The sequence below is a fragment of the Accipiter gentilis genome, chromosome 13, assembly GCF_929443795.1.
Source record: "Accipiter gentilis chromosome 13, bAccGen1.1, whole genome shotgun sequence".
Taxonomy (NCBI): domain Eukaryota; kingdom Metazoa; phylum Chordata; class Aves; order Accipitriformes; family Accipitridae; genus Astur; species Astur gentilis.
This window is the reverse complement of record NC_064892.1, coordinates 20,587,985-20,601,197: the sequence shown is the minus strand read 5'-3', so window position 1 is coordinate 20,601,197 and position 13,213 is coordinate 20,587,985. Positions and strand designations below refer to the sequence as shown.

General features: G+C 36.4%; 1 protein-coding gene across 2 annotated transcripts in view; it reads right to left on the bottom strand.

Annotated features, from left to right (window-relative positions):
• KLHL1 (kelch like family member 1) overlaps positions 1-13,213 on the bottom strand; it is a 237,681-nt gene that overhangs the window by 170,153 nt on the left and 54,315 nt on the right. Inside the window, exon 2 of one of the 2 annotated variants that reach the window (XM_049816006.1) lies at positions 1,598-1,780. The exons of the other annotated variant lie outside the window; for it this stretch is intronic. Coding sequence (XP_049671963.1) covers positions 1,598-1,780 — 183 coding nt within the window. The remainder of the gene's footprint in view (positions 1-1,597; positions 1,781-13,213) is intronic. 2 annotated transcript variants of the gene reach the window in all.

Sequence of the window (13,213 nt, the reverse complement as noted above, 5' to 3'; positions counted from 1 at the left end):
TGTAAATGCAGATGGACAGAAGGACTGAAGTTTAATATTACTCCCTCTGGACTTGATATAACCATAAAGGAAAGGTCTTGGTGATTCAGATAAAAATGGCATCAGACCACAACTACCAGGGGTGCATAAAGTGCCAGATGCATAATATATTTAATAGTGGCAAAAAGCCTGGAACACAGGAGTTGTGTCAGTTGCCAAATCAGTGGGTAGAAACTACTGCGGACTTGGCTGGCATCTGGGGACCTGAGTGTATGAAGGCAAGGGAGGAACAGGAAAAATGGCAGCTCTTAGATAAGAGAGTAGAAACAAAGTCTTAAGAATAAAAAATGCTGAAAGGAGAAAGATTTCTATGTTTATTCCAGCTACTAATCTGAAACCAAGCAGACTTTTTTTCATGTGTGCTGCAAACTACCTAGATCAATCTGTTACTACTTGTTAAGTGGAGTTATTTTCTCATTTATTAAAATTATTGGGGTAATTTAAATATTTTAATGAATGTTTCTGTCTGGTTTTACTTTTTCGTGTTTGAACAATAGCATTGGCTTTGCAGTCTTGCATATTGTACCTTTTTTTTAATAATTATCATGGGAATTGGAATATAGAATATCCAACTTGACTGTAAAACAGAAAAAGAATAGTCTCTGTGTCCATCTTCACTTAGGGCAGAAGAAATTTCATAAGGTCCAAGTTGCCAAGATGACCTTACAGTATTCCTTTACACCAGAAAGTTACTTTATGAGTTCAGAAATACATTTGCTGTTTTTCAGTTTTCCTGCTGGGGAACAACAGTCCTGCTCTGAATTTAGCACCTCAGCAGAGAAACTAGGGCACAAGCAGGGAATAGGTGACCCTTAGTTTGCAGCCTTATGCAGAGTTCAAATGCAAAAAGACTTGCTATCCTGGAAACTCAGAAGTATTATCTGTATTTTAATCTAAACTCTAGGATTGGATTTTTATTTGCATGCACTAAATCAAAGGCTATAGCTAAGACCAAAATCTCAATGAAAAGTAAAATTTTTAAGCTCTAATTACAATCCAAACCCAAGCACAGTTTCATATATACTGGCTACTTTAATACCAGATAATCTTATAGAATTTTAGAAATTATATCATTATAATTTTTATACTAACAATTATTATTAAAGGTAATTAAGATATTTTTCAGTTCATTCAAAGGTACAGGTCATGGGAAGTCAGTGTTCAGTATTATTATGTCTGAGAGACTCTGTATGACATTCTTAGAGTATCATGATCTTAATCTAAAAATGACACTGTGCTCACTGTAGCTGTACAGCATCTCATTTCAGAAATTTCCATTCTCCTGACATATGAACAGCATCACAGCAGGGAGAAATGTTTGGCACACTCATGATGAGTTTACTAGTTGAGTACTACTTGAACTTTTGAAATCTGTATGAAGAAAAGCCACCTTCAAAGGCCCAACCTTCAAATGCCACCTTTTGCAGCAACTTACATTTGTGGTGTATAAAGCAAGAGGGAAGCAGGCATAAGGGGCCACAGAAAACACTGTACAAAGAAATAAGCATACCCAAAACTTTTACTTTTGTAGTTTCAATATCTTATGCTTATGTCCTACCTATGTGCAGGTATCTTGCGATTCCCAGCAATGAGGATAACGTCACAGAGCTGCTGTTGCTTCAGGTAGCTCTCCATCTTTCTGAAGGTTTGCTCTGCATGGTGAACAGCCTGGTAGAATTCCTCAGAGCTACACGAATCCATGTCGCAGTGGGGTGGCAAGGGGTGGCTGGCTCCTGACAGTCTGTAAACCGCAAGAGAAACTCCATGTTGATAAGAAGTGACCAGGTGTCTAAACTTCATCACAGGCTTCTAGAATCTGAAATAAGTAATCAATTCATCCTTCCCAGTTCTATCACTAGAAGTACAAGTGCTTTGTGTTTGTGTGGCAGGGTTTCAGTAGCATGGGAGGGGCCGCAGGGCCGGCTGCTGCTGGAAGCTGCTGGAAGCTTCCCCGGCTGGGAGCTGGACCCGCCTCTGGGAGAACAGATTCCAGAGGGGAAACCTGCCGGGAGTCAGGGGATCGGGATGGGAGAGGAACCCCTGTGCAGATCCTGAGGGCAGGGAGGAAGGAGGAGCGGGGTAGGAGGCCGATGCCCCCGCAGCCCATGGTGAGGCGGCAGGCTGTCCCCCACCAGACCATGGAGGGGAGCGGGAGAGCGGAGGCCCCCCAAGATGGCCGCCGCTCCCTGGGGAAGCCCGCGCTGGGGCAGCCTGGCACTGAAGGACCGCGGCCTGTGGGAGGGACTCGCACTGGGGCAGTTTGTGAGGAACTGCAGCCCACGGGAAGGACCCACGCTGGAGAAGTTCGCGGAGCACTGTCTCCCCTGGGAGGGACCCCCGGCGGAGCAGGGGAGGAGTGCGGAGTCCTCCTCCCCCTGAGGAGGAAGGCGCGGCAGAGACAAGCTGTGGGGAGCTGACCCCAACCCTCATTCCCCGTAGGGAGGAGGGGGAGACAACAGGGAGTGGGGCTGAGCTTGGAAGGAGGGAGAGCTGGGGAGAAGGTGAGCTCATATTTGGGTTTACTTCTCATTATCCTGCTCTGATTCAGTTGGTAGTAAATTGAACTGATTTTGGTTTTTTTCCCCAACTTGAGCCTGCCTTTTGCCCATGACCATAATTGGTGAGTGATCCCTCCCTGTCCTTGTCTCGACCCACGAGCTTTCCTTTATATTTTCTTCTCCTCATCCCACCAGGGCTGGGGAGGAGTGAGCGAGCAGCTTCATGATGCTTTGTTGCCAGTTGGGCTTAACCACAAGAAGAAGATAGAAAAATTTTACTGCATTGGGAGGGACAACTGAAATTGTAAGTCTGTTAACACAGAAAAGACTTTTTTTTTAGCATAGACATGGAAGTAATCCATTTCTTTCTTCTTTGACAAAGTTATTAAAAAATATAAATATGAACAACAAATAAATTCAGTATATTCATGTTAAGGTTCATTGTATAGCTATGTCTTCATTACTAAACTATGATTGGGCTCTAATTTTTTTTTAGCATTTTAAAGCAAAATTATTTTACAGAATTAAACTACCTTTATTTATTTTTCTTAAATATTAATATGAACACACGAAATAAAGAAATAATGGAAAAAGCAATCCTATCTTTCCACTGGTTCTAAGAGTGCCTACTCTAGTTCACTTCTTCAAATTCACATTCATTTTACACCACCTGGGAAAGAAAAATAAAACTCTAATTCACTTAATTTGTAATGAATTGGGAATATTTCCACAATGATAAACTACATATCTGCTTTTTAACCAAAACACTCATTAATACAGGGTGAATTTAGCCTACAAAGATAATGAAGTCTATAATTCAAAAAATCAGAAAAAAAAATGGAAACAGGAGAAAAATGCAATTATTTTTTCATTATATAGCCACATATTCTCAGTGCAAATTTACACAGTTCAGTGTTTCTGGTTCAGACTTTTACCAGAAATAAGAAAATGTGTCAGCAAGTACTAGCCCTTAAGGAAACTAATGCTAGCGTTTCCAAATAATTCACAACACAGACGATACCCTCTTCTTTTACAAATATGTAATGAGATTGTTTCAAAAGAAAGCCATAACATTTTATATATTTTGTGGTGCTGAAAATGAAGGATTTCATAGGTGGAGCTGGTTGGTTTTTTTATACTTCAAGTAGACATATTCAAAACAGCTTACATAATCAATAGAAGAGCAGCAGAGGACATATTTTAGAACAGCATATCAAACGATATTATCAATTAATTCAAACCAGTCTAATTTTATATATATTCTACTGAAAGATAAATATTAAGAAGCACATAAGAAATTTTGATAATTTACAGTAATGATATGACTGTTTCATTACATAAGGTTTGAATTCAGTAGGTACTATATTCTAAGAATATTAATAGACCTATAAGGTAATGCAATCAGCACTCCTGACTGGAAAAAATTGAAAAGTGCATAAAAATAATTTTTAAAAATCAGCTACTAAAATAATCAGTTATCTTGAAAAATAAAGAAGAAAAAACTTTAGCATATTTATTGACTATTGGTAAACTATGATATAGTTCAGAAAAATAGTATTTTCTTTTGACATACACTAGTGATTTACTTTTGAATTAGTTTACGTACAAAAGTGTTCCACATACTCTCTTATGGTTATTTTACAAGGGTCCACAGGTTTAAGGAGGAAAGGCTTGTCCATCTTTCTGTCACAGTAATTTCTAGGCTTCACAGCATTCCTTTAAAGTAGCTGGAAGCCTGCATAATTGAAGGTGGCCTGCAGATAATTTTACAGGGAACCAACTCCGTTACCTTTGTATCTCACCCCACCATCTATTCTGTCCCATACATAAATACTAACTTAATGAGTTACCTTCTAAAATTATTACCCATGGTAGCTTCACTTGCATAGCATTAAATTGGATTCTGAGAAATCATCAGCTGGTTTAAATTAATCAATATTGCCATTTGTATGCTGGTAATGTTACAATATGTGTGAGCCTGTCTCTAGAAAACTGAACTGGCAAAACTTTATTAACTATGATTCCTCAACAGCAACAGTTATGAATTTGTGATTTAGAAAGGAACATTTCCTTAATTCTGTTATAGTCAGCCTTGTTATATATTCAAGTACTTCATGCTAGGTATCACTCACAAACTCCTCCTGAAGGATAAAACAAACATATCCATTCTGTGAGTGACATAAACTGTTTATGTGTTCCTATACAATCTGGACTGCCAACCGTGTTGATCAGAAATCCAAGTTTATTTTCATATCTTTGGATGATCAACAAATGCTTTCACATAAAACTGTAATAATGGAGCTAAGCTCATTAGTATGGGTAGTGGAGAGACATTTCAGCTTTTTTCTTTCTTCTTTTTTTTCCTCACTTTGATTGTAGCCCTACGCAGACTTCTTTGGTTTTATTGCTGAAGAATTAGAATGACAAGTTATTTACAAGAAATAAATCAGTGCCCAATAAACGAGGTTGCTAGGGTTAAACAGACACATTTCTTCCCTTCCTCCAGGGAATTTAGAAGTGACAACAACAGCAATTCTGAGAAATGAAAATAACAGGAATGAGCAGATCTGAATGGGTTCATATTGTTTGTTAATTCAGAACTTAGTTCTAAGTCAAAGTCAGTTTACTAGCCTTGCCTCTTCTCAACTATTCAAAACATGCTGCCCTTTTCAGGTCAGAAAAAGAGAAGTACCCTGACTGAATTTATGCTAGTCCTGTGAAGTTAGATTGGGCTGCAATGAGCTTAGTCTATTTTGTTCTTGAATCACTAGATGGTGTTTGCCACAAATTTTGCCCTCTTTCCTGCTTGCCATTAATAAATGCTTTTCACCCTCAAACTCATCAGTATATCTGTCATTTAGCAAGTCATTAAATTACTACTCAAAATCAAGCCCCAAAGGCCCAGCACATTTTCAGTTATTATGCTGAAAACTAGCAAGCAATAAGCTCAGTAGAAGACAATAAGTTAATCTTTTATTTATTTTCTAAGAAAGCCCAGATAAAAAGTCTGCTACTTATCCTATTGAGGAGCTAGTTCTTTTTCATTACAAATGCTCTGTCTGCATAATCGATGCTTTAAATTCAGTCAGCAGCTTGTTAAAGTAGGGATTAGTTAAAGAGCTTCAGCCAGCAAATACCAGTTATTTTCTACCAATTTGTGAAAGGCATGTATGTATAGGTACTTACAACCAATTAGCAATATGAAAATCTTTGCATATATTGTTTTTGTTTAGGTGCAGGCAATCTGAACCACATACACAGTGAGACATTTGTTGATTGTGCTCTGCAGGAACTCCAGCAGTCTTCAACTGAAGATTCCTTGAGTTTTTCAAAACCATTTTTAGCGCTTGTGTACCTCAAAATCCTGTAATCAGTGAACAGGACAGACTCCAGATGGGCTTTTTCCATAACCTTTCTCAGCTGGCAAGTGCAAAAGTTGAACTTAGTGTGGGAATTGCAAACATTCAAGGGTTGTTCAGACTAGAACACTTTTTATCTTTAAACGACAGTTAATAGTACAAAAATAAGGAAACCAAACCTTTCATAAGATTACAATGATACCGAATGGTGATACTACAGGATGAGAAAACTAAAAGGCTTACAAAAATTATCAACATTGCAAATAACCAATAATCTCAAATGTTTATTAAAATGCAAACCAGAGTGCATATCGCATTTAAAAAAAAAAAAAGGTAAATCCACCCCAGCAACTTTGTACAGACTAGTTTTCAATGTTAACACCATGCTGTCCTCAAAAGAGAATTGTTTTAAGAAGAGCTCAAAGGTGTTGATGAGAAAATTCAGCCTTTGAGCCTTTACAGATCTTAAAACAGTATAAACAGATCAAAAGCTTAACTCTGAGGATCTACAACATGTGACTCTACAGTGCTCCTCTTTTCCTAGAAAAAGCACTTTAATTTGAACAAGGGTGATATACTCTAATCGCCTTTTACCTGCTCCCAACTTCTTTGAAAAAACAGGTAAAACAGTAGTAAAACTTCAGTGAAGTTAAGTGCACTGATTCTTCCCTCAATTTAACAACCCTTTAAGTAAGTACTTACAGTACCTCACTGTAAGTAAGAAGGAAAAGACACTCCGGCCAAAGGTGTCCTAGGGACACCTTTAAGACCTTAGCCCTTTTTGTCCAAGATTAGATTTATTCAAGTATGTATTGTTTTTTTATGGCAAGACAAACACAGATTAATCTTCAGAAGATATTTTGGACAGACTAGCTAGTACCCTACAATTGTGTAGATATCTCATCTGCCATCCCCTGTACCTTGTACAGTTGTTCACTCTTACAAACAATAAGACCATACTACTCAGACTTGATTTTTGCTCACTGACTTTACAGACAAATAAGCTACAACAAAGAATAGAGAAATGAAAATGCTTAGCTTACAGTAATGCTGTCAGGGAGTTAAAGAGAAAATACCAGGAAGAAAGGGACCTCACATACAGGCTTAGCTATCTGTATCTTTCTTCTCAGGATATGGGAAAGTAATAATTAAAGCTGCCACTCTTGAGCTGCAAAAGTTTGAAAACAGCAATGGCAAATATCAGTAGTTAAAAACATATCCTGAATAAGTTTCAAAAGAAAAAAAAAAAGTACTTTGAAATAGAGGTGAGAGAATTCATATGACTTGAAACTATACTGCATTTCCCTGAGTAAATAGAGGCTTAGGTTTAGAAATGTTTCCATTCTGGAAATTATATTCATAGCGGTGCAGAAAACAGCAGAATCGTATCAGTGTATAAAGCGGAGTACTTTATAGAGTACTTAGGTATTTTACATACTCAATTGGAATATATTTTTCCTGCATTCCACTGAAGCCCTGGCCTCAAATAAAGAACTCTTGAATCAGAAATTGTTGTATCATTTCATTGTCAATGGAACAGCAAATCCTGTTGTATTTACTTTTTCACTTTTCACTTATGTAGGATGATCATGCAAATTTATCCAAAACAAATTGAATGTAATTTGGTGGGTATTACTTGGTACATATATAAAGTACATAGTCAAGAAACAAAATATGTCCAGATCTTCAGTAAAAAAACTATTGTTTTGCTATTTATAACTTGCAAAAGCATATAAGAAATATTCCATGTGTAAGAGTGAAAGAAGTCTTCACACAATTTGTTCTCTGAAAATTGCTTATTGAATGCTTAGAAATCAATAACCTGTGGAACTGCACTTACCAAATTAAGATAGACTGTCAAAAGTCATGGCTCTCATTAGCGATCACTTGCAAAAATACAGGAGAGTTTTATAAAGACTTTAAACCTTTTCTTATAGCAACAGCAAGGCTGAAGTTCTGTTTGTAATCAAAAGATAAGCTTTTCACTCTGCTACCAGCAATTATATCTGCATCTAAAGGCTCTGCCCAGAGTTTCAGCAGGTTTTTATAGATTTCTTTCATAAAAGACAAAGTTAGGTAGAACTGCCAGATAAAAACATAATCAGAATATCAAACATGACTTTTTATTTACACCAGTTCAGCTCAGAGATGCATTATTGCTGTCTCAGAGATTCTTCTATGTTAAAAAAACAGAAAACAAAAACCAAAGTCCAGTGCACATTATAAATTTGTTGTTCACATTCTATAGATAAATCTGCATAATGTATAATTTACAGTGGTGTTTCTTCCTCAAGGTAATTTATGGGTCAGACTGCTTGTAATGTAACTCATTCTTTGGACACCATAAGGCAAAATTCAGTCACGAGGACATCTGCGTGCCTAGCAAAAATATGCATGATTCCTCTGTTCTGTGTATCTGTGAATCTTAAAAATATTACCAGCCTCAAGAAACAAAATATTAGCTACCAGTTTATTGTGTGATCTCACACAAAATGTTCAAGCAGCCCTTCAGAAACACAAAAAGGACAGTAAGAAGGGATCACTGTGCTATTCAGAACTGCTTCTATACAGAATAAATATTTTTCTTGTTTAGTAGCTGACAGGAAAAAAAAAAGTAGAAGTAGGGCTAGAGGAGTTTGTTCACATCGTGATTTTTTTCATGTTACTAATAAAATATTCAAAGCAAGGTTTTTGTTTTGATTCAGTTCAAAATACTCTCTGTTGCGATTTTTTCTTATCTATGACCCTTCACCAGATAATTATCTAAAGTAAGCTACAAGCATAGACCTCTCTATTGTCAGTGGTGAGAAACCAATGTACATAAAGATTCCATAGCCTCCTGAAATACTTGAGGTTTAGTTTTCAGTCCTTTTTTAAATTTATTTTTACCTTTTTTTTAAATAAAAGGTTAAAGAAAACTAATTCAATTAATCAAGAGTTAGTGAAAAATCTCATGATTTTGCAAAAAACTACTTACTGATTTCAGTTAAATTAATGACAAATGCTTTATCTTCCCTTCAGTCTTCTCCCATTTTTTCCAGAACTTATTACTGTTATTAATGACATGAGTATGTCCTATGCCCTAAGAACCACTTAAACTATTGGGAAGTTTGTTTCTTTGGGTTTTTAAGTATTCTGTTCAAGTGATCCTTTATTTCTTCTAACTTTCCCACCCTTTATCGCAGTCTTCTAAACAATTATGTCAAGAGTTTTCCTATTTCTTCTTCTCTTTCTCAACAGTCCAGTGTCCAGTCTTAAAAATTACCTAAGTTTTTGCTTAGCCCTCACTAGCACTTCTAGTACCTGCCTACCAATATTGTGCCCTACCTTCTGTCAATTTTACTTTCAGCTTCTCTCTCCAATACTTACAGCTCCCAGCAATTTAGATGCTCTTCCATAGATGAACAAATAAATGGGCTTATCAGTCTAACAGCACTGACTGATAGTAAAAAAATGGAATTTCCAAATAAAAACTGAGATTGAGCAGACACAAATATCAATAGACTGATACTAAACTTTGGAAAAAATATTAAAATACCATAAAATATTGTTTGCAGAAAATTCAAATATATGTAAACTGTTTGGTTTTGGGGGGGTTTGTTTGTTTGTTTGTTTGTTTGTTTGAATTAAGCCAAAGATGGGTGTGGGTTTGGGATGGTGGGGATTTTTGTCCCTATAGACAGAAAAATGCAGCATCGTAATACTTTCATTTGACAAGGTTAGAAAGTTTCATTTTGAGATCATTGTTTTACATTATAGCTATAAATCATCTTGAAAGTCATACCAAAATATTTCTCTCTTAAGGAAAGCTTTGTTTCAATTATATCCACTTGTGAAAAACTTTACATGTTACATTTTTGTGAAGATGTAATACATGAAACTATTCTGATACAGAAGTTCTCCATTGAAAAATCACAGGTCTGTGCTCCTAATGGGGATGTTTACTTTCCAGTGTATCTATTTTGAGAGGTAAAATGAAAGGTAGCCCAGACAGAAACGGTGTCATTACTGACAGAATATCCATTTTGTATACCCCTTCCAGTCAAAACACTTGATGGCAACTGTGAAAAGCAAGTTTGCAGAACTGACTTCACTTAGTTTTGCATATGATAAGTTATTCACTTTGGTGTTTTAAGTTGGCGGTTGATTTTTTTTTTTTTTTTTAATTTTAGAATGTCTGATATCTTTTTAACAGCTCTTTAGACACCTAATATATATAAGAAGATGACTAGTTCACATATTCTTTCAGATTTTAATAATTGACAAATGATAATTTAAAAGTTATCTTTCTTCAAATCCTGTCAGCAAATAAGAACTGCATGCTTATATTAACAATTGTAATTATAATTTTATAATTATTATAAGTATTAATTATAAGTATTTGTAAGTGAACTCAATATTAAAAAAGTTTCAGTGATGTCCACATATATACATAATGTCAGTTAGAAGGTTAATGATTTTGCTTAAAATCAGATGCCATTTAGGAAAAAAAAAAATACAAAAAGAGACCATGTAGTAATAAAACTTGAAAGAAAACAATTGTGCCATTACAATGAAAACTTATCAGATAATACATGTAAAAAATGTCAAATCACTCAGTTTAGTGCAGACTGGAAAGTCTGATTCCTCGGTCCACTGCAAGACGCGTGACTGGAACAGGGTAACAGTAAAGAAGAAAGGTCTGGTGGCCTGAGAGCCTTTGCAATGGCAAAAGGCAGAGAGAGACCATGCACCCTGCACCATACAACACAAAAACATTTTGTACTGTTTTTATTTTCCCCAGAACATCTAAAATCTCCAAATCATGACTAACAAAAAATAGATAAAAGAAAAGAAAACTTTTTTTTTTTTTTTTTTTTTCCTGACAGTTGAGTTGCCTCACAGGATCTGAGACATTGAGTATTTTGTCTCTGTTCTGCACAACCTCCAGCAAAGGAAGATACTATTTTTTATTTTTATTTTTTTAAATCTACTTTATTCATTTTCATAGGTTTAAGAAAAAAAAAAAAAAAAGGCATGCATTTCTTTTCCAAATCTATACATTGCTTTTTAAGGCATCGCTGAAATGTAACTAAGACCTCTTACTGTTTCTTCTCATCATGTCACCATAGAACAATTTATTGCAGTGTATCACAGTGGAAAATTCTTTCACACCTAAAATCAGTCTCATCCTTTTTGAAACTCATTTCAACATAAAGATGATTCTTTTATAAACTCTATTTCAAGTTCCCATCACTTCCTAAAATCCAGAGAAAACTTTTAAAGGAGATCTGATTTTTTAAGGTTCATCATGCCGGCCAAAGCAGGAGCCTGACAGCTATAGTACTAATTGTACTGCTACAAACCATTGTCACAAGTTAACAGCCTTCATAATTCCTTGACAAATTTTCTTCCATATCTTTGACATATTCTGCCTCTGAACAGTCTTGCTATGCAACAATAGAGAACTCTCTGCTGGACTGCTCTCTCCCACACACAGCTAGTGGTGCATTCACTGCTTTTTCTGCTTTGCTTACAAATCTACATAATGAATCAGCCTCCTGAAAGGAGGCAAGCCATTCTTCTTGAAAACAGAAACGAGGAAAGTTGTCACAGGAGACCTCAATTTTTAAATACATGTGCAATTGAAGAACAACTGAGAAGCACAACCACCTTTCCTGAAGTTACTGTCAGCAGTTCTTCTCTATCTCTAGCTCAAGACTCAAGGAAGCCTCCTTCATTAAAGTACAACCTGGCTGCTCTGCTCTCCCTCCCTCTTTCAGTATCGGAGAAGTAGACAAAATTCCTACTGCAAGGAATCAGCTTAGCCTCAGATCAGGAGTAAGGTTACTACTTCTTCCAATAAGCATTCTTTCATCCTCCCTCCCCGGCGCTGCCAAAATCATTGCCCTCCTTCACCATGATTTTTCATTTCATGATGATTTTGACTCCAAGTAGGAATAATAGATAAATAAATCTGTGCCACTGCACAAATTAAACCCCTTATATTTGTAAGACTGCTAGGAAAGCATCCAGCATTCGTCACAGGCATCAAGCATTCATAATACATTCACAGTACATTCATACTTTAATTACCCAATTGGTAATGCAATGGGAAAACACCCTCTTCATTATGAAGACAAATTGTCATCATAAAACTTTTTAATACTCATGTTACATATTTTTTAGCATATATGATTCCACATTTCTACCAACCAAAGGTTGAATGAAAAAGATTATTATGACTCAGAAATTCAAAGCTGCAGTTTTAACCTAACCTCTACTTCCCTGCAAAAGTTGAAGTCCTCCCATTTCTAAAATGTAACACCAAAACTATATCCTTTCTATGTTGTTCGTGACATACATGCAATTTTCTGTAGTTTATTTTTATTCTTTTCTTTCAAAATAATAATTTACATGATTTCCTTTAAAATAGATTCTCCACTTTCTTTGATCCTATCCATTAATGAATGTAGGCAAATAAAAGTTCATGAGGTAGCTGTTCATGGCAGACAAAGCCACCAACGAGGTTTCAGTTGGATGAGAAAGAACTTTGTGTCTGCTGTGGCATTTACAGTGGGAGTTATTAGCTGGGAAGTCTGAGACAAAGGGTAAAGACAGTTGTAGAGGAGGTTAATGTTACTGGCCTGAGTAGTTCAATGTGGCAGGCTGGAGATGTACTTTCCTTTCTTCTTGCAGATGTGAAGTGCTCATGACAACGACTCATTCCTCTGGCTGAGAAGCAGCAATAAGCAGACAGGTGCAGGAAGAAAATCAAAAAGCAGATGCCATAGTGGAAATGAGAAAGAGGTGATTCCTTTTCCTTTCTTAACAGCTCAAGAAATTTATGACAATGTATTGTGTACCACTGTGCACTAGCAGCGCTAGCAAAGACACAGACTTCTCACTCCCATGAAGCACAGACTTCCACGGTTTCCTTGATGTCCAGTTGTTATGACGGCTTATTCTAGATGATGATCTGCACTGAGCCTTTTTTAATTATTTAAGTGGTCAAACACAATACACTAAAACAGTTCACCTATATCATTAAAATAATTGACTTATTCCCCCAATGCCACCTTTTACCAGGTGGCAAATACCAAGCATGTTGGCACTTTATAACTCAGCTATAACAAATGGACAGAGTTTGAGCCTGAAGATAAGTGCGAATGGATATTGTTATGCAGTCTGTCTTAGTACCCTTTGTAGAGGGGAAAAAAATGTGACCAGCTGGAAAGACTATCCTTCCAAGTCTACAAAGAGACTCAGGTCGTGTGCCTGCCACCAGATGTGCTTCTCACAAATAAGCTTCTGGTGAGGCTAGTTACAATTGAAAGT